Here is a 27,964-nt window from a genome sequence, read left to right as displayed (position 1 = left end):
ACTCACACAACTGCCTCCACAGGGCACAGCACATGCAACATATTGAACACAGAGTCGGTGTGCCAAACAGTCACAGCCCTTAAGGCCAAACACAATGCCAGACACACTTGTCATAGGTGACTCCATAGTCAGACACACTGATGTCCCACTCACCAGATCAGGTACAGAGGAGGTCACAGTAAGCTGCCTATCGGGCACTGGAATCCACCACATAATGCAAGCACTCGGGTCACTAAACTGCAAGTACAGGTCTGACCCAGTCATAATCCATGCTGGTGTGAACGACTTGAGATGTACCTCCCTGGACTACATGGAAAGAGACATAGAGGATCCCTCTGATTATGTAGGCCAGGCAGGTATGACCCTGACCTTCGGCAGTATCCTACCTTCACCAAGTATGATGCCACATAAACAGAGACAAGATGATCAGCTGTAGTATTTTGCTTAGACTATGGTGTCATTCTAAGGGTGTCCAATGTCTGTCTGCCTGGGATGACATGCTGGACAGGCCACGGTGATTTGCAAGGGACGGCTTGCACCTGTCACCCTGGGCTTCCGGATTTCAGATGATGCTCTTGCCACCCCCATTGTGCCTTTTTTATGCAAGATTCAGATTCTACACCTACCACCCTAGAACACAGTAAAGGAAAGACACTAAGGCTAATGCTGCTCAATGCCCAAGGTCTCAACCTCAAGCAGCACACACTCTATGCCCTTCTCAGTATGTAGCACATTGATGTCTGTGCTGTGCCTGAAACCTGGTTCACAGCTTCTGACAGCAGCCCGGCACTATCGGGTGTTACCTCATATCATGCATTCCGGCACCAGCATCCCGACAACACCAAGAAGGATGGTCGGTGTCCATATTCATCAAGGACACCCTCACCTCATGGTTGGTGGCAACACATGATGCATCGGAGACCATCCAGGTGCCAGTGACCGTAGGCAAGACTGCTCTGCAGTTTGTAGCATGTTACATGCCACCCGCTCAAACTCAGGTACCTCACACAGCTATCCTGCAAACACTGAAGGGGATAAATGTATCTCCAAACACCATCCTACTGGGTGATTCCAACTATCCACATATAGACTGGGATCACTAATCATGCCACAACACTCTAACACAAAGGTTCCAAGAGTTCATACACTGAAATGCCATGGAACAACTGGTCCCAATCCTCCTAAGTGGAGGCAACATACTAGAACACATCATCACGAACATGGGGTCACACTGTTCAACACCAGGCGATATACCCATCATTGGTGAGATCAGATCATGGACTACTCTCAGTGGGAGTCCACATCCCACCCACACCCCAGATGGGAAAAGAAATGGTGAAGACCTTCTCAAATGCCGACTTCACATTTCTGAGGACTGGTGTGGTCTCTTTCAAGGCCCCCAGGCCAGTGGACACCATTACCCAAGCCACTGTATCACTTAGAAATGCCTTCTACCAGCACCTCCAGGACTGCATGGTTCAGGCAATCCCAAAAAATTAATGACTCTTTGTACCACAGGCAAGCATCCAGTCTGGTGGACCCTAGCCATAAACAAGCTGTACAACACAAGGAAGGAGCTACTACGAGATAGAGCGTAATCCGTGGGGGAAGACACCCTGCTCATTGTGAGTAAACGACTGGGTTGCCCCATACAATCATCCGTGGCATCATTTGACAGTAAACCCACTCAGGACTCAGGGACAATCATGAGGCCTTTTTACCTATGTTTGAAACCTGGGAGGAAACTCCCAGATATGCTCAGACTTAGTTCAGAATGATGTTGATATCACTGCACCTACAGACATTGGCAACATACTGGCTGACAGGTTCAGTGCAGATTTCTCCCCTCCCCCAACTGGGGGTATGTACACCAGAGGATTGTAGCCCCCAAACATCTCCACTGCTGGGGTGGGAACTGCTCAATCCAAGGCAGAAAACACTTTATCCATGGGACCAGATGGTGTCCCCAGTTGTGTGCTCCATGAACTCAATGAGTAATTACACCCGCAGTTAGGGCAGCTGTTTAATCTTAGCCTCATCTCAGGATATATTCCCAAGGAGTGGCATACAGCAATGGTGGACCCACTTCACAAAGGAGGTGCCTCCACCAACCCCAGAAACTACCATCCCATCAGCTTGACAAGCCTGTTCTGCTAAGCTATGGAGAGGATCATAATGGGAATTCTAAATGAAGACATAGGGGACTTGCAGACATTGGATCCAATCCAGTTTGGCTTTGTCAAGGGCAGATCATGCCTTTTAAACTTGGTTGACTTTTTCAAAACACTCACCCAGGCCATTGCCGTGGGCAAGGCAGTCCACACAGCCTACCTTGACCTGGCAAATGCTTTCGACACAATACCCCACTCAGGTATTATTGAAAACATCACCAGCTTAATTGTGAACCCATACATCACAGCATGGGTTGCAAACTGCCTAAGTGACGGAACACACAGGGTCAAAGTTGCTGGTGCCAGTTCACACTCCAGAGCTGTCACAAGTGGTGTCCCACAGGGCTCAGTCCTGGGCCCACATTTGTTCAGTATCTACTTTTCAGAAATACGAGTAAACACAGGAGGATTATGGCTGACAAAGTTTGAAGATGACTGCAAACTGGGAAGCATAGTTGGAAACCCATCTGACACAGACATCCTTCAGAAGGGTCTCATAGACACAGATAACTGGTGCCACGGCCATGGCCTTACATTAAACACTAAACAATGCATAGCCATACCCTTCAGGAAGAACAAGGTTACCACTACTTCCCATCTAGGTGGCAATCCTCTAAGCACAACGTAGGTTATCAGGGACCTGGGCACCCAGGTTGACAGTGACCTTTTGTTTGACACTCACATTGCCAGGGTAGTTTGGAAGGCCTTCTACATTGGCCACCTCATCATGCAGTGATTCACATCTAGATCAAGGGAGGTCATTGTTCCCCTGTACTCATCACTCATCAGACCAATGATTGCATACAATGCCCCATTCAGATTGGATGGGCCCACAAATTCCTCGACAGGAGGTGAAAGGGTCTCAAACATATTTCTTATGCTGCCAGACTGAAGGAATTCCAGCTGTATTCAGTCGCTTACTGTCTGCTCAGAGGTGACCTGTGCCTGGCATACAAGGCTATGTCCAACCCAGAATTAATGAACATGCTTCACCTCAAGACCTCTACATCCATCAGAACTACAAGGGCAGGAGACCTAAACCTCAACACAGATATTAATAGGATGTGCTGGAGGGACAGATTCATCACCCAGAGAGTCCATATGCTGTGGAACAACATCCTGGTACATGTGAGGCTGAGCACCTCACTGGCTTTGTTCAAGTGAGATCTTGACCAATGGATGGGAGATTGCAGGTATACCCCAGGGATAACCTCAGTATCACTGCTTGACAGAGGCACAGCAAAATAATGGGCATATTATCCATCAACTTGCAGGGGTGGCAGAAGCCACAAAACTCTGGGCTAGGCTTATTAATGCCCTAGGGCAGATAGCCTAGTACAAACCTATGAACATAGGCCTGGGGCAGTTCCTGCTATTAGGACAGTGGTCTGCAGCAGGCTATATAGTAGTAGTCGGTTTTAGCCATTGGTTTTTGACCATGGCTATTCCATGTTGCTTCTTGTTTTGGTACAAACATGGGTGTGTGGTTATCCATGCTATTTATTGCTAGTCACCCTCATTTTGTATCTTGTTCCATGTTTTTGCACATGTACATCACTGTATGGCGTGCAGCTGTTTCCACAGGGTCATATGCGTGGATATGGATGTTAGTTGGGGTCCTCAGGTGTGCATATTGTACATGATATTACATTACTTAACACATGGCATTCATGCCTCAGGTGGTGCTGCAGGGCCACCTCTGTCGGATACACATACTACACTCCCTGTACGTTTGGAAGCAGGTTGTGTCATGTTAGGCATCCCTGTTACTGTATGAGTGAGTCAGAGCGGTATCAGTCCCAGTGTTCCTACTGACCAAGCGTATGTGCTATGTGTTGCCTCTTTGCCAAGGCCAGGGCATACTGGGCACGCCTCCTTCTGCCTACTGGGACAAGGTCAGGTTGTTCCTCCTCCGAGTCACCCCTGCCTGTGGTGGCCTTGGCAATGGTGGGGATGTTTGGCCCAGCCCTGTGCTGGTCCTGCTGCAGCTGTTTCCGCAGGATCATATTATGTAGCATAGCACATATCATGATCATTTGGGTACATGTAGTTGGTGTGTACTGCAAAGCTCCACCAGATGTGTCCAGACATGGAACCGTGACTTGAGCAGCCCAAACACACGCTCTATGATATTACGTGTTTGTGCGTGTGCCTCATTATGGCGTTCCTGTTCAGGTGTGTGTGCATTTCTGATGGGTGTCATCAGCCACGGCTCAAGTGCATAACCTGCATCCCCCACTAGGTGTCCGTGTGGGAAGTCCCCATTGGCAAATGATTGGTACAGCTGCGTCAGATGCCAGATGTGGGAATCGTGGTAGCTCCCAGGGCAGCCAGAACACACATTCATTATTATGCCCTGGGCATCACACATGACCTGGCAGTTGATGGAGGGGTATCCCTTGCGGTTAATGTAGGCTCTACCCCGCTCACTGGCTGGTGCTTTGATGCGTATGTGCGTGCAGTCTATTGCACCCAGCACCTCAGGGTATCCCGCTATTTGCTGGAAGAGACGCATATTGCTGGCCACAACCTCACGGTCATTAGGGACATATATATGATCACTGACGTGGTGACATGGCATCCAGGAACTGGTGCAGTACCCTGGAGGCTGATGCCTGTGATATCCCCATCATATCGCCAGTTGGTCTCTGGAAGGTACCTGTTGCTAGTATTCTTAGGCCAACACATACCTTGGTTTCCACTGGGATGGGTTCCCCTCTGTTGGTTCTGTGTGTGAGGCGTGGCCTGCACAGCTCAACAATCTGCTGCAGGAGCTCTCTGTCCACTCTATAGCGCTCTACTATCTCCAGCTCATGTAACCCATGGTAGGTGACCCTGGGCCTGTATACTCTTCTTCTTCTTCTCCTCACTCTGGGTTGTCTGTCAGCATCTGCATTGTCACCACCCTCAGCAATTCGCCTATGCCTGACTATAATAGCTATGGCAGCCCCTAGCATTTCTGCTCTGAGTTCAGCTTTTTTCAGTTTTCAATTCTGATAGCTTAGTTTCTGGCAGTATCTGTTGTGAGAAACAGCCTGCACTGCTCCTTCCAGTGTTTTAAGTGCTGGGTTGGGCTTCTAGTCTGCCTGTGTAATTGCCTGCTTCTAATTGTTTCCACCAATTAACTCCAGTAGTATCCTCTGGCAGTTTACCTGGATTTTAGTTGTTTCCTGTTTCCTCTCTGTTTCCTGAGGGGAGCAATGTGCACACCAGCTTAAACACGCTCACAGTCACTTAAGCGCGCACACATCCTTACGGTGTTACACACACGCACACATCCTTACGGTGTTATCTAGGCTGATTCATGCTAAAACGCAGCACACTGCCTTACACACGTGCGTCCGCGCAAACCATTGTAAACAGTTTGCAACACGCTCCCATGTTGAACCTGCCTTGCACGCGCGCTGCAGCGCATGCACGTATATCAAGAAACTTTGAGTGTAGGGATGGCGTACACCCTCAATTTCTTGACTTTCCTAGTGTTCTGTTGGGACACACCTCCCTCTGATGTCTGTCTGTCATCTGTTACCTTACATTGCCCTCCAATCTGGTACATTTATTACTATCCTTCCCCGTGATGTCACCTACCTCTTACTCTGTTCCTCCCCTTCTCTAACTCTTACACTACTCAGAAAGTGCTCATTACCTATGTGGCAGTGTGATTCAGTATTGTAACCCTCATTTACATAGGATTGCCTAGTAATGCTTAGTTACATGTCTTACAGAGCTTCCCCTTGACAACCAGTGAGCGGAGGCCATATTGTTTTGGCGCTGCAAGTCGCTCCATTGACATTCAATGTAATACATGTATCCCACAATTGTGGGCTTATAAGCTCGGTTTTCAGTTTTAGGTAGCGCACCCTGTTTGCGCGGGTGTGCGCTGCAGTTAAACACAAAAATCCCGTGAAAAAAAAAAAGTTATATGACTTATTGTACCTGTGGATTTTCATGCCAATGGCCACATATTTGGCCATTGGCATATAATGAAACATATGCACCCTTTATTTGGAGCTGACATAGCTCCGTTTTTAATTTTGCAGAAATGTACTCAGTTGTCAGCTGAGTACATTTCTGCAACTACGTCCGTTACACGGACTGGTTTTAACCGTGGATCGCTCAAATACCTCATTTGCATATCTTGGAGCTGCAAATGAGGTATTGAGCATTTCCACGCCCAGTCCGTGTAAGAGACGTGTTAGCTGTCTCTTACACGGAGATTTGGGCTGTTCCTGAATCAGGAGGCTTACACGGAGGCTTACACTACTCTTGAACTCCGTGTAAGCCTTCCTGAATCTGGCCCATTATCTCACACATTATCAAAAATGAGCATATATTTACACAATAGGTGTATTTTAATGTATGTCATATATTGTTAAAATCATTTCTGCTAGTAATAAAGTATACAAAAGAGACTTATATTGTTACAATCACTGTTTATGTCAATAGAGAATTTATTAGAATGCTGCATCTTAAAACAAAATAACCATATCACTAAAATATACTTAGCCTTAAAGGACATTTTGATAAAGGCTGTTCAAGAAAAACAGTCAGATTCAGTCTTGTTTAGATAGCCTAAAAGTGCTATGAAATATATAAAGTTGTATTATTTCATAGGAAAAGGTATAGCAGGTATCCAGTTAAAATCTTGTAGTAAATTTGTAAATTATATAGGTTCATAAGGAAAGTACAGTTTTGTACCTACCATAAATGTAGATGTCCGAACTGGATAGCATCTGCAGTCATAACAACTGGGTTGTCCTGTCGTCAGGCAGCCCTTCAGTCGGCCGGATTCCAAAGTCCGGGTCCGGTTTCGGCTGATGTCGCACTTCACCCGACGTCATCTCTGTTGGTCTTCGGGTATAAAGGCATCAGCCGACGCCATTTTCCTCAGTGTTTCTTGCCCCAGATGCCAGTAGCCCTCTTGAGGCTAAAATTTGGATAGATGCCAATGTTTCCAAAAAGATAGAGGTAAACACAAAAATAAGCATGTATGTACATATATACAAACAAATACACCATAAAAGACTCCCCTCCCACCAGCTAGCTATTAGGAGGGTAAAATACCCTAGGAGTACCACAGAGGGAAGGAGGGAGGTAATCCTGACTGCAGATGCTATCCAGTTCGGACATCTACATTTATGGTAGGTACAAAACTGTACTATGTCCTTCATGGATGCATCTGCAGTCATAACAACTGGGTAGAATACCATAGCCAACTAGGGGAGGAGGATAAAACTAGATTATGGTGTGTTTAGGATCCCTTGCAGTACAGCAGTGGCAAACCCTGCTCGGGATCTGGAATATAGAGGTAAGTTATAATGCTTGGCAAATGTATGCACGGAGGTCCAAGTAGCCGCCTCAATAATGTCTTTGGTTGCCACTCCTCGTAAGAAGGCTGTGGTAGTGGCTGTTGCCCTTGTAGAATGAGGTCTTATGTTCTGTGGAATTGGTTTTCCATGGAAGGAGTAACAGAATCGTATGCAATTTCCTATCCATTTGGAGATTGTCTGTTTGGAAATAGCTTTTCCTTCCTTCCTGTTGCATAGGCTACAAAAAGTTGGTCAGTCTTTCTGCTATTTTTGTTCTGTCCAAGTAGTAGCGTAGCTGTCTATGTACATCAAGGTATGCAGTATTCTTTCCCTCTGTTTTGTGGGTTGGGAAAAGAAGGTAGGTAGGTGGATTGCCTGGTTTAAAGACACTCTGGATACCACCTTAGGCATAAATGTAGGATTAGTCCTCATGGACACTCTATCTTGGTGGAAGATTAGGAAGGGTTGCACTGCCATTAAGGCCTGTAGCTCTGAAACCCTCCTTGCTGAAGTAATTGCCAGTAGGAAAGCAGTTTTCCATGACAGGTGTTGTAGGTCTGCTGTTGCTGCTGGTTCAAAGGGTGATAGTGTCAACTTTTCTAGCACAAAGTTTAAGTCCCAAGCTGGCAAAGGTGGTTTCCTTGGAGGTTTTACATTCTTGATTCCTCTGAGGAACTGCCTGAGCAAAGGGTGCGAAAAAACAGGTGGTTCAAAGCTGTATTCTGCTGAAATAGCTGATGCATGTATCTTGATGGAGGAGTAGGACAAGCCTGAATGAAGAAGTTCGGCCAGATACTCTAGAATGTTAGGCATATCTATGTTTGACACATCTTTTCCTCTTTCAGTACTCCAAATGACAAACCTTTTCCATTTTCCAGCATAGTTCCTTCTTGTTAAAGCGTGCTTCAAGAATAATGTCTTTAACTCTTTGAGAAAGTTCTGGGTTAGCTGTTGCTATGTGATGTTCCATGCAGTCAGTTGCAACGTTTTTAGGTTTGGATGTATGATGCTGTAGTTGTTCTGAGTTAGCATCAAAGGCATCAGGGGTATTGGCCACATATTGTTCTGAGACATGTTCCTCAGCAGTGGGTACCAGTGTTGTCTTGGCCAGTTTGGAGCTATCAGGATTATCCTTGGACGTTCTTCCTTGATTTTTAGTAATACTTTGTGTATCAAGGGAAGAGGTGGGAATGCATATGCTGTCAGGCCTTTCCAGCTGAAGGAGAGCAAATCCACTTTCCATGCCAGTGGGTGTAATGTCCTTGTGCAGAATTTTTTGAGCTGGTGATTGAGAGGTGATGCAAATAGATCTATCTGAGGCATTCCCCATTTCTTTGAGATGGTCTTGAAAATGTCCGGTGCAGTTTCCATTCGTGGGCATCCGATGTGGTACTGCTTAATATGTCTGCTAGAATATGTTCTTCTCGCTGAACAAACAATATCTGTAACTGGATGTTGTAGCTGAGTGCCAGATACCACAGCTCCAAAGTCATTCTGCATAGGGGTATGAATGAGTGCCTCCTGCTTGTTGATGTACCACATGACTGTGGTGTTGTCTGTCCTTATCATCAACTGGCCCTCTTTGAGAAATGGTCTGAACCTTTGGATTGCCAGTTTTACTGCCAGCATTTCTTTTAGGTTGATGTGCAGGTGAAGTTGATCCTGTGTCCACAATCCTTGCACGCATTTGTCCAGCATGTGGGCCCCATCCTAGGTCTGAAGCGTCTGTTGTGATGGTCTGGCTTGCTTGGCGTCGAAGGGTAGGCCTGGGTTTGTCTGGCATGCCTGAGCCCACCATAGGAACTCCTGTTTTAAGCATGGAATTAGTGGGATTTCTGTTTCTAGGCTGTGACTGTGTTGGGACCATAAATTCTTTAGGTACCACTGTAGTTTTCTCATATGTAGTCTGGCAAGTGGGACCAGGATTATGCATGATGCCATGAAGCCCAAGGCCTGCAGTACTTTTCTTGCTGTTAACTTGTTCAGCTTTGTTAGTGCCAAGAAGTAAAGAGGAGTTCTTTTGTTTTTCTGCAGTTAGGAATGCCATTTGCTTTACTGTGTCCAATTCAGCCCAAGAATGTCCTTGTTTGGGATGGTATCAGCCTTGACTTTTGTAGATTGACTGTGTATCCCAGTGCTTGTAAGACCTTAACATCCTGGGGAAAAAACCAAATTTGGATGTGCTGGAGGGACAGATTCATCACCCAGAGAGTCCATATGCTGTGGAACAACATCCTGGTACATGTGAGGCTGAGCACCTCACTGGCTTTGTTCAAGTGAGATCTTGACCAATGGATGGGAGATTGCAGGTATACCCCAGGGATAACCTCAGTATCACTGCTTGACAGAGGCACAGCAAAATAATGGGCATATTATCCATCAACTTGCAGGGGTGGCAGAAGCCACAAAACTCTGGGCTAGGCTTATTAATGCCCTAGGGCAGATAGCCTAGTACAAACCTATGAACATAGGCCTGGGGCAGTTCCTGCTATTAGGACAGTGGTCTGCAGCAGGCTATATAGTAGTAGTCGGTTTTAGCCATTGGTTTTTGACCATGGCTATTCCATGTTGCTTCTTGTTTTGGTACAAACATGGGTGTGTGGTTATCCATGCTATTTATTGCTAGTCACCCTCATTTTGTATCTTGTTCCATGTTTTGCACATGTACATCACTGTATGACGTGCAGCTGTTTCACAGGGTCATATGCGTGGATATGGATGTTAGTTGGGGTCCTCAGGTGTGCATATTGTACATGATATTACATTACTTAACACATGGCATTCATGCCTCAGGTGGTGCTGCAGGGCCACCTCTGTCGGATACACATACTACACTCCCTGTACGTTTGGAAGCAGGTTGTGTCATGTTAGGCATCCCTGTTACTGTATGAGTGAGTCAGAGCGGGTATCAGTCCCAGTGTTCCTACTGACCAAGCGTATGTGCTATGTGTTGCCTCTTTGCCAAGGCCAGGGCATACTGGGCACGCCTCCTTCTGCCTACTGGGACAAGGTCAGGTTGTTCCTCCTCCGAGTCACCCCCTGCCTGTGGTGGCCTTGGCAATGGTGGGGGGATGTTTGGCCCAGCCCTGTGCTGGTCCTGCTGCAGCTGTTTCCAGGATCATATTATGTAGCATAGCACATATCATGATCATTTGGGTACATGTAGTTGGTGTGTACTGCAAAGCTCCACCAGATGTGTCCAGACACCGGAACCGTGACTTGAGCAGCCCAAACACACGCTCTATGATATTACGTGTTTGTGCGTGTGCCTCATTATGGCGTTCCTGTTCAGGTGTGTGTGCATTTCTGATGGGTGTCATCAGCCACTGCTCAAGTGCATAACCTGCATCCCCACTAGGTGTCCGTGTGGGAAGTCCCCATTGGCAAATGATTGGTACAGCTGCGTCAGATGCCAGATGTGGGAATCGTGGTAGCTCCCAGGGCAGCCAGAACACACATTCATTATTATGCCCTGGGCATCACACATGACCTGGCAGTTGATGGAGGGGTATCCCTTGCGGTTAATGTAGGCTCTAGCCCGCTCACTGGCTGGTGCTTTGATGCGTATGTGCGTGCAGTCTATTGCACCCAGCACCTCAGGGTATCCCGCTATTTGCTGGAAGAGACATATTGCTGGCCACAACCTCACGGTCATTAGGGACATATATATGATCACTGACGTGGTGACATGGCATCCAGGAACTGGTGCAGTACCCTGGAGGCTGATGCCTGTGATATCCCCATCATATCGCCAGTTGGTCTCTGGAAGGTACCTGTTGCTAGTATTCTTAGGCCAACACATACCTTGGTTTCCACTGGGATGGGTTCCCCTCTGTTGGTTCTGTGTGTGAGGCGTGGCCTGCACAGCTCAACAATCTGCTGCAGGAGCTCTCTGTCCACTCTATAGCGCTCTACTATCTCCAGCTCATGTAACCCATGGTAGGTGACCCTGGGCCTGTATACTCTTCTTCTTCTTCTCCTCACTCTGGGTTGTCTGTCAGCATCTGCATTGTCACCACCCTCAGCAATTCGCCTATGCCTGACTATAATAGCTATGGCAGCCCCTAGCATTTCTGCTCTGAGTTCAGCTTTTTTCAGTTTTCAATTCTGATAGCTTAGTTTCTGGCAGTATCTGTTGTGAGAAACAGCCTGCACTGCTCCTTGCAGTGTTTTAAGTGCTGGGTTGGGCTTCTAGTCTGCCTGTGTAATTGCCTGCTTCTAATTGTTTCCACCAATTAACTCCAGTAGTATCCTCTGGCAGTTTACCTGGATTTTAGTTGTTTCCTGTTTCCTCTCTGTTTCCTGAGGGGGAGCAATGTGCACACCAGCTTAAACACGCTCACAGTCACTTAAACGCAGCACACATCCTTACACGGTGTTACACACACGCACATCCTTACACGGTGTTATCTAGGCTGATTCATGCTAAAACGCTAGACACTGCCTTACACACGTGCGCCCACAAGCAAACCATTGTAAACAGTTTGCAACACGCTCCACATGTTGAACCTGCCTTACACGCTACATTACACGCACAAGATCTATATCAAGAAACTTTGAGTGTAGGGATAGCGTACCCTCAATTTCTTGACTTTCCTAGTGTTCTGTTGGGACACACCTCCCCCCTGATGTCTGTCTGTCATCTGTTACCTTACATTGCCCTCCAATCTGGTACATTTATTACTATCCTTCCCCCCCGTGATGTCACCTACCTCTTACTCTGTTCCTCCCCCTTCTCTAACTCTTACACTACTCAGAAAGTGCTCATTACCTATGTGGCAGTGTGATTCAGTATTGTAACCCTCATTTACATAGGATTGCCTAGTAATGCTTAGTTACATGTCTTACACGGAGCTTCCCCCCCTTGACAACCACTGAACGGAGGCCATATTGTTTTTGGTCTGCAAGTCCCTCCATTGACATTCAATGTAATACATGTATCCCACAATTGTGGGCTTATAAGCTTCGGTTTTCAGTTTTAGGTAGCGCACCCTGTTTGCGGGGGTGTGCGCTGCAGTTAAACACAAAAATCCCGTGAAAAAAAAAAAGTTATATAACTTATTTTTGCAACACTTTTTCATGCCAATGGCCACATATTTGGCCATTGGCATGCTTAATGAAACATATGCACCCTTTATTTGGAGCTGACATAGTTCGTTTTTAATTTTGCAGAAATGTACTCAGTTGTCAGCTGAGTACATTTCAGAAGTTAACACGTCCGTTACACGGACTGGTTTTGGTTGTGGATCGCTCAAATACCTCATTTGCATATCTTGGAGCTGCAAATGAGGTATTGAGCATTTCCACGCCAGTCCGTGTAAGAGACGTGTTAGCTGTCTCTTACACAGAGATTGGGGCTGTTCCTGTATCAGCAGCTTTACACGGAGGCTTACACTACTCTTGAAACTTCCTGAATCTGGCCCATTATCTCACACATTATCAAAATGAGCATATATTTACACAATAGGTGTATTTTAATGTATGTCATATATTGTTAAAATCATTTCTGCTAGTAATAAAGTATACAAAAGAGACTTATATTGTTACAATCACTGTTTATGTCAATAGAGAATTTATTAGAATGCTGCATCTTAAAACAAAATAACCATATCACTAAAATATACTTAGCCTTAAAGGACATTTTGATAAAGGCTGTTCAAGAAAAACAGTCAGATTCAGTCTTGTTTAGATAGCCTAAAAGTGCTATGAAATATATAAAGTTGTATTATTTCATAGGAAAAGGTATAGCAGGTATCCAGTTAAAATCTTGTAGTAAATTTGTAAATTATATAGGTTCATAAGGAAAGTACAGTTTTGTACCTACCATAAATGTAGATGTCCGAACTGGATAGCATCTGCAGTCATAACAACTGGGTTGTCCTGTCGCCAGGCAGCCCTTCAGTCGGCCGGATTCCAAAGTCCGGGTCCGGTTTCGGCTGATGTCGCACTTCACCCGACGTCATCTCTGTTGGTCTTCGGGTATAAAGGCATCAGCCGACGCCATTTTCCTCAGTGTTTCTTGCCCCAGATGCCAGTAGCCCTCTTGGAGGCTAAAATTTGGATAGATGCCAATGTTTCCAAAAAGATAGAGGTAAACACAAAATAAGCATGTATGTACATCTATACAAACAAATACACCATAAAAGACTCCCCCCCACAGCTAGCTATTAGGAGGGTAAAATACCTAGGAGTACCACAGAGGGAAGGAGGGAGGTAATCCTGACTGCAGATGCTATCCAGTTCGGACATCTACATTTATGGTAGGTACAAAACTGTACTATGTCCTTCATGGATGCATCTGCAGTCATAACAACTGGGTAGAATACCATAGCCAACTAGGGAGGAGGATAAAACTAGATTATGGTGTGTTTAGGATCCCTTGCAGTACAGCAGTGGCAAACCCTGCTCGGGATCTGGAATATAGAGGTAAGTTATAATGCTTGGCAAATGTATGCACGGAGGTCCAAGTAGCCGCCTCAATAATGTCTTTGGTTGCCACTCCTCGTAAGAAGGCTGTGGTAGTGGCTGTTGCCCTTGTAGAATGAGGTCTTATGTTCTGTGGAATTGGTTTTCCATGGAAGGAGTAACAGAATCGTATGCAATTTCCTATCCATTTGGAGATTGTCTGTTTGGAAATAGCTTTTCCTTCCTTCCTGTTGCATAGGCTACAAAAAGTTGGTCAGTCTTTCTGCTATTTTTGTTCTGTCCAAGTAGTAGCGTAGCTGTCTATGTACATCCAAGGTATGCAGTATTCTTTCCCTCTGTTTTGTGGGTTGGGAAAGAAGGTAGGTAGGTGGATTGCCTGGTTTAAAGACACTCTGGATACCACCTTAGGCATAAATGTAGGATTAGTCCTCATGGACACTCTATCTTGGTGGAAGATTAGGAAGGGTTGCACTGCCATTAAGGCCTGTAGCTCTGAAACCCTCCTTGCTGAAGTAATTGCCAGTAGGAAAGCAGTTTTCCATGACAGGTGTTGTAGGTCTGCTGTTGCTGCTGGTTCAAAGGGTGATAGTGTCAACTTTTCTAGCACAAAGTTTAAGTCCCAAGCTGGCAAAGGTGGTTTCCTTGGAGGTTTTACATTCTTGATTCCTCTGAGGAACTGCCTGAGCAAAGGGTGCGAAAAAACAGGTGGATCAAAGCTGTATTCTGCTGAGATAGCTGATGCATGTATCTTGATGGAGGAGTAGGACAAGCCTGAATGAAGAAGTTCGGCCAGATACTCTAGAATGTTAGGCATATCTATGTTTGACACATCTTTTCCTCTTTCAGTACTCCAAATGACAAACCTTTTCCATTTTCCAGCATAGTTCCTTCTTGTTGAAGGTCTGCGTGCTTCAAGAATAATGTCTTTAACTCTTTGAGAAAGTTCTGGGTTAGCTGTTGCTATGTGATGTTCCATGCAGTCAGTTGCAACGTTTTTAGGTTTGGATGTATGATGCTGTAGTTGTTCTGAGTTAGCATCAAAGGCATCAGGGTATTGGCCACATATTGTTCTGAGACATGTTCCTCAGCAGTGGGTACCAGTGTTGTCTTGGCCAGTTTGGAGCTATCAGGATTATCCTTGGACGTTCTTCCTTGATTTTTAGTAATACTTTGTGTATCAAGGGAAGAGGTGGGAATGCATATGCTGTCAGGCCTTTCCAGCTGAAGGAGAGCAAATCCACTTTCCATGCCAGTGGGTGTAATGTCCTTGTGCAGAAATTTTTGAGCTGGTGATTGAGAGGTGATGCAAATAGGTCTATCTGAGGCATTCCCCATTTCTTTGAGATGGTCTTGAAAATGTCCGGGTGCAGTTTCCATTCGTGGGCATCCGATGTGGTTCTGCTTAATATGTCTGCTAGAATATTTTCTTTTTTCCGGTACAAACATTGCCTGTAACTGGATGTTGTAGCTGAGTGCCAGGTTCCACAGCTCCAAAGTCATTCTGCATAGGGGGTATGAATGAGTGCCTCCCTGCTTGTTGATGTACCACATGACTGTGGTGTTGTCTGTCCTTATCATCAACTGGCCCTCTTTGAGAAATGGTCTGAACCTTTGGATTGCCAGTTTTACTGCCAGCATTTCTTTTAGGTTGATGTGCAGGTGAAGTTGATCCTGTGTCCACAATCCTTGCACGCATTTGTCCAGCATGTGGGCCCCCCATCCTAGGTCTGAAGCGTCTGTTGTGATGGTCTGGCTTGCTTGACGTCTGCGAAAGGGTAGGCCTGGGTTTGTCTGGCATGCCTGAGCCCACCATAGGAACTCCTGTTTTAAGCATGGAATTAGTGGGATTTCTGTTTCTAGGCTGTGACTGTGTTGGGACCATAAATTCTTTAGGTACCACTGTAGTTTTCTCATATGTAGTCTGGCAAGTGGGACCAGGATTATGCATGATGCCATGAAGCCCAAGGCCTGCAGTACTTTTCTTGCTGTTAACTTGTTCAGCTTTGTTAGTGCCAAGAAGTAAAGAGGGAGTTCTTTTTGTTTTTCTGCAGTTAGGAATGCCATTTGCTTTACTGTGTCCAATTCCGCGCCCAAGAATGTCCTTGTTTGGGATGGTATCAGCCTTGACTTTTGTAGATTGACTGTGTATCCCAGTGCTTGTAGCAAGTAGGTGACCCTTTGTAAATCTGTTGTCAGCTTGCTTTTGTTGTCCCCTTGTAGCAGGCAGTCGTCCAGGTATGGGTAAATTTGTATTCCCTGTAGTCTGCAATGGGCAATTACTGATGCCAGGCATTTTGTGAATACTCTGGGCGCAGTAGATAAGCCAAAGGCAATGCTGAGAATTGATAGTGCTCTGATCCTGCAAGAAATCTGAGGTATCTTCTGCAGATTGGTCGAATGGAGACGTGCAGGTATGCCTCCTTGAGATCTAGAGTTACCAGCCAACACTCCTTGCCCAGCATGGGAAGAAGTTGCTGTAGGGTCAGCATTTTGAATTTTGGGACAATGATGTATGTATTTAAGGCGGACAGGTCGAGAATTGGTCTCCAACTTTTTTCCTTTCTTGGAACTAGGAATAGTCTTGAGTAGAACCCCTTTCCTTGCTCTGCAGTTGGCACTTTTCCACAGCTTTCATGTTTGCTAACTGCATTATTTGTTGTAGAGCCTCTGTTTTTTGATTTGGAGGTAGATTTGGCATTCCTCTTTTGATTGGTAAAGTGTGGAAGTGGAACCGGTACCCTTGATCTATGGTTTGTAAAATCCACTTGTCTTTTGTTATATAGTGCCAGTTTTTGAAAATAAGGTTAACTTTCCGCCTAGAGGAGCTGCTATTTGTTCCCTGGTAGGCGGATTTAGGATTAAGTCACTGTGGTTGTGTTGATGTAGTGGCAGTGGTTGTGTCTGTGCCTCTGTTGTTACCTTGCCACTGTCGTCCTCTGTAGGCACCTCCTCTGGATTGGTTTCTGCCTCTGGAACGTCTGTTTCTGCCCCTTTGAGATCTTGTGGAGTCAGGAAAGGACCAATTTTGGCAGGCCAGTTCCTGCTAAACCTTGGGGGTTGAACCTGCAAGAAATCTTTAACCGTTTGAACGGATTTTGCCTTTTCTTCCATTTTCTTCATAACCTGCTGGGCAGGTGTACCAAACAAACTTGTCTTATCCATAGGAGCATCTAGTAACTTTGCTTTAACATGATCCGGTAAAGCTTGCTCCTTTAGCCATGCATGCCTTCTTATCACTGTGCCAGTCATGGCTGATCTAAATGAAGCCTCCAGTGCATCATAGCCACATTTTAAGGAATGGTTACTAACCTGTTGTGGTTAGCTTTTTAGTTAACTGATCAAGCATAAACTCTTGGTATTGTATCATGTGAAACTGACAGTTTAAAGCTCTAGCTGAGAGAGTAGCTGAAGTGTAGACCTTTTTGCCCCATCTGTCTAATGACCTTGCTTCCCTTTCAGAAGGAATAGGGTTTTTAGCTATGGTCGCGGCTACTGCCTTGGGACCCTGGGATATAGTTTCGGGGTCTGCAAGAGGGGCCTTGTAAAGGTGGTGATGAGTGTCTGGCACCCTGTAAAATCTGTCTGGTTTGGCAGGGGCTGGAGGTAAAGAATCTGGAGCGGAGCAGACATCATTGAAAGCATCATCCACCACAGAGAGAACAGGAGGTATAGCTAAGGGCCTGTGTTGTGGAAGGTGCAGAAAAGTCCTAAGTCTTTTTCTGGAGTCTGAAAAATCCTGTTGCTGCCATTGGAACTGCTCTCGCATGGCATGTAAGGTTTCCCCAAAGGAAAATTCTTCTGGTGGGGAAGCAGCTGGAATGGATTCTTCAGCATCAGAGTCTTCAAAATTAGAGAAAGGAGCCTCTGGCTGATCAGTTATGTCTGATTCATCGGCTGAATCATCAGATGACACTGGCTCAGGGGGCTCTGCCCTAGGTCTCTTTTCTGGGGGCTGAGAGGCCCTGTCTGGGTGAGATTGAGATCCTCTAATTAATGAAATTAAATCTTCTGCCAGAGTAAGCATTTGAGAACTAGAGGAGGGCCTGGTTGAAGGGGGTTTAACAGGCACTGATTTAGTAGTCTTGGCTGCTTTAGCCCTGGCGAAGGCCTTAATGGACATGGCTGCTGGAGGCCTAGCAGCACCACGTGCTGGGGTAGAGACATCCAAGGGAATGGTGTCTGATAAGTCAGTGGCAACCACCGTAGTGGGTATAATTTCTGAGGCCGATTCTAGAATGATAGCAGGGGCCTCAGTTGTAGAGATAGATTCAGCTGTACTTTGATCAGTTTTCTCGGTTTCGGCCGAAACCGAGACACTCCCGGTTTGCTTAACCATGGTTTCAGCCGAAACCGCGGACCGCGAGTGTCGGTCTTTATCTTTGCGTTTTTTGGCAGATTGGGTAGTCGGAGGATCCGACGGCATAATGTACGCAAAATCAGAACCGAAAAACTGTTCAGCAAACTCCGACCGACGCTTAAGCGTTCGTCGGTTGAAAGAAGCACAGGCCGAACAGGCTGCTACGTCGTGGGCTGGGCCTAAACAAGGCAGACAGTAAGAGTGGAAATCTTTATGAGGTATTTGTTTCCCACAGGTTAAACAATTATTAACTTTTCTGACATCGGCTGAGGCAAGAAAGAGTCCCCAACGGGTACTTAGCTTTAGAAGTCTTCGAAGTAGTATTCGGTAGAAGTAATCTCTGGATCCGACCGACCGGCACTTGCGAACAGCTTCTGCTTCGGGCGCCACGCGGCAAGAAAGACTGAGGAAAATGGCGTCGGCTGATGCCTTTATACCCAAAGACCAACAGAGATGACGTCGGGTGAAGTGCGACATCAGCCGAAGCCGGACCCGGACTTTGGAATCCGGCCGACTGAAGGGCTGCCTGACGACAGGACAACCCAGTTGTTATGACTGCAGATGCATCCATGAAGGACATGTACTATGCTAGCTGCCCTTGTGGGCCATTTTACGCCTAGCCAGTTTTCCTGCTTGTGCTAAAATTACCTATCCAATTTAGTTAGAGATTGGCTTTACCCATCCCCTGGTCAATAATTATATATTACCCCTAATGAGAATAACTGAGATAATACCATAGATAATTTGAGGGGAGCCATGCATGGGATAAAACATTTAGGAGCTGTCTCTGTCCATTAGTAATACATGGGGTAGTCCTGGGGTAAATTTTCTGTTTCCCAGACATAGATCCAAGCTGTGCTTGAATATGGACAGGGCTGGATTTTGTATTATGTTGATGGGTTCTGTTCCAGAGCAGTGGTGCTGTCTCTGAGATATACTTATCCTTCTCAACTGTTCTCTTGATTTTCAGAAGAGGTTTAGATCCTTAGACTGAGTTTTTCTGACGGCATTTGACTTGCTGATATGGAGTAAATTCATCAGTATTCAGCCAAAGGATGCCTTGTCTGCCAGACACAGATCACCTCTTACCAGTCTGTAGAATACCAAATATAGTGACAAGAATTTCAGTTGGTCCATGTAGGACATGTTTAGGCCTAGTATCCTTTTAGTAAGAAATCATTGTGAGTATTCCAGTTGTATGTATCTAGACAGATACATGCCAAACAGTGCATTATATTCAACGACTGGCCTAATGAGGATTGAGTAAAGGGGGAGAACGATATCCCTAGAGCTAGACACAATCCCTTTGCCTATAAGCTGTGGAATATAGACTGTCTTTCTTATAACAATGGACTCATGGTCAAACATTAGGTCACTGTCCACATAGTTCCCAAATTCTGAACAATGTTGTCAAGGGGTTTATTGTCAATGTGGTATTTTCCTGAGGTAGATGACTTTCCAAAGGATATAATAGTGCATCATTTTTTGGCATTTAGTTTCTGTCTATAATTTTGTAACTAGTTGTTTATTTATGACAAACCTTCCTGTATGATGGTTAAGTCATCTGGGGATCCAGTGACTGCCTAGCATGCAGTCATCTGTAAATTTTATCATCCTTTTGTATTGGTTTTTACTTCAGAAAAGTAGACTGCAAAACATACAACAAAATAAACTGAACAAAACCTTAGATCTGATGCTGTTATGCCATAGTGATAAAATAAAAACAGCAGAGGCATTGAATGCAGCTCCCTGCTGAAATGTCAACACTTGAAATGCTGAGTGCCAACAGTCTTCAAAACAAAGAATAAAAACACACGAGAAGAGTAAATCTCGAAGACTGCTCTTCCCGTTAAAACTTCTTTTTGTACCACCACACCCCCTGAACTTACATATACCAACTCCAACATCACAATACCTCAAAGAAAAGGGACTATTCCATGAAATGTCCATCTCGGGCTTAATATATATAAGTCCCATCTTTTGGCCATTTGGTCTCCATATTTTGGAATTCACTCTAGTCAAAACATTCAAACAAGATGATCAGTAAAATAGATAAGAAAAATAGAAATTTATCCTAGCTATGGTAAACTACAATTGCATCTTTAAAGTCTGGATAGTATAGGGCATAAAAGGTAGGTTAAGAAGTATTCTAAGGTGGATACAATTAATCTGAGCAATCATTTATGTGATGCAACAAATACACCACCTGTTACAGCATCATGTTTAGTGATGGCTATAAGTAATTCCACTTGGGAATGTATTGTAAGTTATGGTGGTATCAAAATTTGCCTACAGCAAAGGTGTACTTGGAATCAACATTTCTTTTAATTTTGGTACAAAAGCCATTCACCCACCTGATGACTTAAGTTCAAACAGACACTCTCCACGATATAGCTCCAGACAAAGATAAATAGTTTGGGGAGTATAAATGTTTATGTATGAATTATAACTGTACGATAGTTGATGCATTGAATTTAAAGGGACAAGCAATGATATAGTCTTCTATAATGTCTGGCAGTGAATCAGAATATCCTACTATATGCTTGTTTAAGATCGTGTTGGAGAGATGTAGATAACCTTATAAAGAGATATGGAGGCTACAAAAGCAATGGTAGTAAATGTGAGTTTGTAGAAACACTAGCTTCATAGCTAAGAAATGTCTTAGTTTTAAATAACTTTCTTAGCTTGTAACTGGTATTAATAATAACATTTTTCATGTAAAGGTCAAATTTTAAATTGAATGCAACTAAGAAATTAAGTTGAGGTGATAAGTAAAGAATCTGTAACAGTTATTTTAATCCTCAGATCATTTGAAGGTATGACAGGCTTAGTAAAGAAGTGCTAGAGGATATAGCACAGACAGATAATGTGATATTAAACTCAAAGTTATTAGCCAAGAATGGAAAAAGTGTAAAGAAGTTTGAAGTTTGGTGTTAATGGACTCCAGTGAAAACTTAACTAAGGTAATTGTGGAGTCAACACAATATTCCATAAGCTTTGAAATTACATGATGGTTAGCCATTATTAATGAATATTGTAAAGAGATGGAACATCGAAACAGAGCTCTGGTGATTATCAAAATGCACAGGCATCTTGCTCCACTGGTCAGATAGTCAGCTTTGGGAGCACTGAGGTCATAAGTGGCAAGCACCCTATAAATCTGGAGAGAAAAAACATCTCAAAGGTTTTGGAAAGATTAAGAATAATTGTACCAACACATTTTCCACTATATAATCAACTGCTTATACATTCTACAACATTAATGGAGACATTGTAAATATCATGGTAGGGCCTGAAGTCATACTGGATGTAACAAATTAGGTTAGAATTTATTAGATACCAAAGGAATTTTTAGTGTATACATTGCAATATTTTAAGACTGATGATACAAGAGAGTTGGTGATGGTTTAATAAGTCTAAAGGTCCATATTTATGTCATGTGAGTATGATTTCCAATTTCCCCGATGGATGAAAACACAGTTCTCTGACAGATAAAGTAAGAGTTAAGGAAAAAGCAAAGGAGATTGTTTTCATTGAGCTTTTTTTAGAAAATTAGTGAGTATGTAGTGCAAAAATGCTGATACAGGTTTAAACTTTCATTTTAAGAATTTCCATACCAGGTTAATGGTGGCCATATGGGTGGTAAAGGATGAAAACTGGAAGATTTGGGAGAGGCCCATGAATGAGGAACTGGATATCTGCATGGCTGAATTGTAGGAAACATGGGATAAAAGTTAAAAGAAATACTTATGAGACTTTGAAACTCTGATTCTCTGATATATGTTTATTTGCCTATTAAGATCCCAGCTTTAGCCAGAAATTATAGTACTCTTTTTCATGTAAACTTATGAGAGCACTATGTGAAAAAGAAATCTTGCCAATTGGGAAATGTACTTAGTCACAGCTAAAACAGTCTCAGAATTAACTCATATATTTTCCTTACCCCATTCATTACTGTTTTAACTATTTCATGCATCACTTTACCACCCAGAATGTACCTATTCATAGCTTAGGTCAACATCTTTTACACCTAAATTCATCCAGTTACTAAAACTGATAATGTTTTCTAGGTACACTAAATATCTAGATGTACAAATACAGTTCAGCAAGAAAGCATTTTAAAAACTGCTAGTAGGAATTACCTGTGTTTTCCATAGACTTAAAGGAGAACAGAACTGAATCACATGTGCTGAGTAAGGTTTAGTTGGTGTTTTCAAGTTTAATCTAAAAAAAAAAAAACAGGGATTGAGACTAAACTGCTGCACTTTGTACCTTTTCAGAGTTTATTGATTATTTACTTGAATTTTAAAACTTTTATTTTATAGTTTGTTCAATTAACTTGATGGCTTTGTGTCCAGCAGTTACCTCCCTGTGTAAAGCATCTGTTTGTACCCAGTACTAGTTAATGTAATGTTTTTTTCTCTGTGTTTGTACTTTTACCACTTCTTTTTCCATTAAACTGCAGCTTAACTAAATAGCTGATGTGTTTTATTGGTCACCTGATTGTTTTTGTAACTAACAGATCCTCTATTTGTTACACTGGGTATTCTCCTTTGTAAATGTACTTTTACAACTATTCTTACATTAAAGTACATTTTGGTTGGGTCTCTAATCTAAGTGAAAACTTGTTGAGGTAGTAGTGGTTGTTGGTGGCATGGAGTAATTTGCTGCTGTCTGAGAGTTAGAAATTATTGACTGAGCACCAGCTATGTTCTTATTGGTTCTTTCAGTTTTACCACACAGTTTAAACACTGCTCATAGCCATTTTCTGCATCTTCTAAAGACTGCAAGAAGAAGAGAGCTGAAGTACATGTGCTTAGTGAGGTTTGACTGGAGTTTTTCAGGTTGAATCTCCACAAAATATTCACAGAAGTAGATCAAATTGGTGCACTAAGTACACTGTTGGTGTTTTCAGGAGTTTATCAAATTTTAAAACTTTTTTTTTCAGTTTGCTCAGTTATCCTTGCTGGCTTTGTGTTGGACTGTGTTAAGCATTAGTTTGCAACCCATTCTAGATAATCTACATGCTTTTTCTTTGATTTCACACTTTTACCACTTCTTTTTGCATTCAACTACAGCAAACTCAGCCTGTAGGACTCATCACTGTTCTTCACTCAAACAACTCAACTGGTTAGAATTCCCCCATCTCTTATTCTTTAACCAACTAACCATGGCCCAGAAAATCTGCTATCAACCTGAAAATACACCTTCCCTTCAAAACCTTCTACAGCCATACTCCAGGAAGAGTGCCTTACGCTCTAGCAACAAACCCCTTATGCAAATAACCACAGCCAACAATCATGCTGGAGAGGCCCTCTATTCCAACTACATTGCAAAGATCTGGAATGCACTAACTCTAAACATAACGTCTAACACAGCCTTAACTCAGTTTAAAAAAATGCAAAAACCTCGCTTGTCCAACAAGTGGTTATATCCATGCACTACTCCTAATTAAGCTCTCTCTCTCAGGTAATTTACCTCCTCTACATGGACTCTGATGCTCTATACACACACAGGATCCCTGACCTTTAGTAACCTAGCCGTATTAGGAAACCCAATCTGTGCATTTCTAGTTAATTACTTCTGTAAACGTTGTTTGCCTTTTCGCCACAGCTGAACTCCAGTCCGCTAATGATTGGCAGTAGATTTTTATGGTGGCGAGTTGCCAGCCCGATGTCCAGCCTTCAGCGAAGGCACACCCATTCATGCATGTCTTTCAGAGGCCACTCGACCATGGGGAGGACATGCAGACTCCACACAGAAGGCACTCCAGTTGACAATCGAACAAGAGAACCTCTTGCTGTGAGGCAACAATGCTTTCACTGTACCACCACGGCAGTCAGTTAATTCTGTAAATACTATTTAATATTTGTATTAACTCCCTATACTATGCTACAGTCTCATAGATGTAACCCTGTGATATAATATGTTCTCATAAATCTGCAAAGTTGCTCAATGGTATTTCATACTTTATTGTCTTTCTTTAACTTTGTGTACTATGTGGCACTTTTCTTCCCGGGCCGCCGCTGAAAAAGAACATGTGTCCAGTGGGACTTCCCTGGTAAACAAATGTAAAATAAATAAATAATAAAATAGTTAAAATAAGTGATATTATGTGGTTTTTGGTCACCTTGTTTCTGTTTTTTATTCTTTTGGTACTGTTGTGCTTCATGCTGGTGAAAATGATTTGTATGCAATACCTTTGTGTCATCAGTATAAAATATGGAAAATATATTCTATTTGTGTTATACCTATTTGTTTTAGTAAAATTCTACCCTCCTCAAATTTCAGCAATTATAGCAAATGACTGACAGATTTGTTTTTCAGAATAAGGACACTGATCTGATTAAGTTCTGGGATGAAAAGCTGAGCAAAACAGAAGAAATTGATAGGGGCATATTTCACCCTAGTTTCTTAGGTGGTAAATTATTAAGATTTTTTCTGAATTAATAATGCATTTCTAGACTACAGCCTTATTCTGTCCAAAACATGAACAGGACAATAGGTTTACTAGAGTAACAAAGATTTATTACATTAATGTACACAATCTTACAAATAAGGCAGAAGAATTATCAGCTATTGGTAGTTGGAAGCAGATTTCTAGTATAGCTATCACTGAGATATGACAAAGCAGTGATGTTCATACATCAGGATTGATCAAATATGAATGCCTAAGAACTGAAATTTCTGGTGTTGGGATTGTTTTATTTTTCTCATGATTCCATCCCCTCAGAATTATTATGGGATCATATTGACATGGGGTCAATTGCCACTGAATTTCCAAGGTTTTTTTCAGTAATACCAGTTTGTATATAATTTATACTGATCACAGCCCAAAAATAAATGTTGAGCAACAAACTCAATATTTACAATTCATGGTTGACAAATGGACTTTAAAAAACATTATAATCCTAGGTAACTTTAATTTTCCTACTATCAATTAGAGTATGGAACATGCAGGTCAGCAATTGAACATAAATGTTATGGCTTAATGCCTTCAAGAGAAATGGTCCAGAAGACTGACTTTCCTAGTCAAAATGATAATGAATCTACTGCTTACTAACATTTGTAGTACATTCATAATATTAAATATTTTTCTCCATTATGGCCCCTGACTACTTTGCTTTAGACAAATTGTAGATTCATAATTTTATACTTCTAAAATGGTTATTATAAGTTATGACTATTCAAGGATTAGTGATCTATGGAGCACCGAAGCATCATCTGTAAAATCAACAATCTGGCAGTGGTTTGACAACAAATGCTCATAACAGTTAAATACATGCAAAAACTGATTAACTGGCAAAAATGGATTTCACCATCGTAGAGGAATTGGAAAATAATTAAATTAGTAAGGAAAAAACAAGGACCTGCAAATTGTTTAAACAATCTGGATCAAGATCCTTAAATAATGAGATTATTGAAAAATCAGATTAAGATATCCAAAACTGATTATGAAGAATCACTAAGAATGCTGATCTTAAAAAGTCATCAAATTATATTAGTCTTAAAAAGGCTAGAAATAATCTTAGTGCTGTTCTTAATTTTGGTACAATTCTTTATAATCTTTATGTAATAGCTGAAGTTTTAAATGACTACATTACCCCTTAATTTCATTAAATACTGTCACTAATGGTGAAATCCCAGTTACAGATAAATCTCATATGTCGTGTTCATTAATCCCAGAGGATATGGTGAAGTCTGTTTCAAACATGGTTAAATAGAACACTGATTCTTTTTTCATTCATAACCTTTCTGACCAACTGATATTCCATTTAACTTCATTATTTAATATGTTATTAGTGATCAATACTGTTCCTGACTAAAGGAAGCTGGCAAATATTGCACCAATGTATATCCATGGATCTTTTGATGATACTACTATCATATACATCTGACATATCTTATGGGCAGCTGCTTTGAAAGGTGTTTATTATCACTTCTACATATTCATGAGAATGTACTTGCACTTGCTGATCTTAAATATTTTATTTTATGAAAAGATTGACTTTTATCAGTTTGACTAGATTTTATGAAACTATTAGTGAAGCCTTAGATAATGGTCTTAGTGTGTGGGTTGCATGGTTAGATCTAGACTTCATGCAATGATAATTTCCTGGTGCACAAAATAAATCCATATATTTTCGAATGGGTTAAGTTTTGGGTTAGACATAGATGTTAATGTGTTCGGGACACTTTTCAAATCGGTTAAGGGTTGCTACTGGTGTATCACAGAGGCTCATTTTAGGCCAGATACTGTTCAAGCTTATCCTTTTATATTTTGTCTATTAATAACACTTTTTGGCTAATTAAATATCTCAATGACTTTAAAATTTGAGCACTTTTAACATTATTATCAGATTGTTTGGCTTTCAGTTCATATGTGTCTAAACTTTTTGAATGGTTAAATAATATGCGTCTTAAAATCAATCCATCTAAGAGTGGTATTTTGCATTTTGCCCATTTCAGACCTGAAAAAAACTTTTATTTTGGGAAATCATGATATACAGGGAGTGACTGAAAGCAGGGACCTTAGTGTATATGTAAGTTCTAACTAAACATTTAAGAAATCTTTTGAGTAGATCGGCTGCAGTCTTATTGAAATTATTTACAATGTACATTAGACCCTCACTTGAATATAATTCATTATTTTATACATATCCAAGTGATTACCTCTCCATATTAGAAAGTCTTCAATGAAAATTAACTTTATTAATTTATGGAGTGCAGCAGGACAATTGCATATCAGGAATATTTAACTAAACTTAACTTACTTTCCACCAGTTATCTGTAGTTATATGATGAAAATATGTGGCTTTTTTTCAATACTACAATAACAGCCTGCATTTAAATTGGAACCTGTGCACTGAGAGAGAGCCTTACAAGACTATCTGCAAATATATAGAGCTGAGTATATTTTTCTGTATTATTCTGTATTACAGAGCTAAATTGTTGCTTAGATATCTGTTGTCTTACTGTTTTGCAAATATACAGAGATCAGTATATATTTTTCTGGTTTTATAATTTGCACTGTGATTCCTCACATCTCTGTTGAAACTGTCTTCCCCACCCCCCCCTCCCTGTTCTTGGTTGTAGTTTATATTTGGTGGCTTTTGCAGTGCCCGCCACACTGTAGATTTGATCTAGGACACTTCCCCAGTCCTATCTCTTTACCGCATTCTACCTAATAAACCCTTTCTGCACTTGATTTTAGTCCTTTTTAATTTAATTACATTTTCAAACTGTGTGTGGACTAATATTGCTACATACTCATGTGTGCCAGCTTGCACTGCATGTGAATTGTTTTTACTACTGTTTTTGCTACTTTTCTGAAAAAAAAAATTGTAAGCCTGTTTCCTACCTTTCCTGTAATTAGTGTTCCAGATACAGATTTGCTGTATCCAGGACTGTTTGTAAGCTTCGGAGCTCCCCAAGCCTTTCTGTGTTGGAGGGAAGCCTTCTAGCTTATCAGTGGGAGTGGTAAGCATTAGGTAACCTGTCTACCACATAAGGAGTGGTTCTGGCCCAGAATTTGTAGTTATTGGCCGTTTGGGCGGTCTTCCATCTCTCTCAACTTTCTGATGTGAAGGCCTGTATTTGCACTTGTTTCTGTCCTGTAACTCCTGGGCCCATCTCATTTGCTCACTCAAAAAAAAAAAAAAAAATGTATCTGCTTTTACTGTATTTGTGTTTCTTCCTAC

General features: G+C 42.4%; 1 protein-coding gene across 4 annotated transcripts in view; it reads right to left on the bottom strand.

Annotated features, from left to right (window-relative positions):
- SHISAL1 (shisa like 1) overlaps positions 1–27,964 on the bottom strand; it is a 2,302,250-nt gene that overhangs the window by 181,370 nt on the left and 2,092,916 nt on the right. For 2 of the 4 annotated variants that reach the window (XM_044088089.1, XM_044088092.1), the window contains one exon: positions 22,406–22,487. The exons of the other annotated variants lie outside the window; for them this stretch is intronic. In XM_044088089.1, the coding sequence (XP_043944024.1) occupies positions 22,483–22,487 (5 nt within the window). In that variant the 3' untranslated portion in view covers positions 22,406–22,482. The remainder of the gene's footprint in view (positions 1–22,405; positions 22,488–27,964) is intronic. 4 annotated transcript variants of the gene reach the window in all.

Source organism: Protopterus annectens, chromosome 11.part0, assembly GCF_019279795.1.
Source record: "Protopterus annectens isolate FY-2018-M chromosome 11.part0, PAN1.0, whole genome shotgun sequence".
Taxonomy (NCBI): domain Eukaryota; kingdom Metazoa; phylum Chordata; order Ceratodontiformes; family Protopteridae; genus Protopterus; species Protopterus annectens.
The sequence above is the reverse complement of the archived record's forward strand: the minus strand, read 5'-3'. Positions and strand labels throughout refer to the sequence as shown.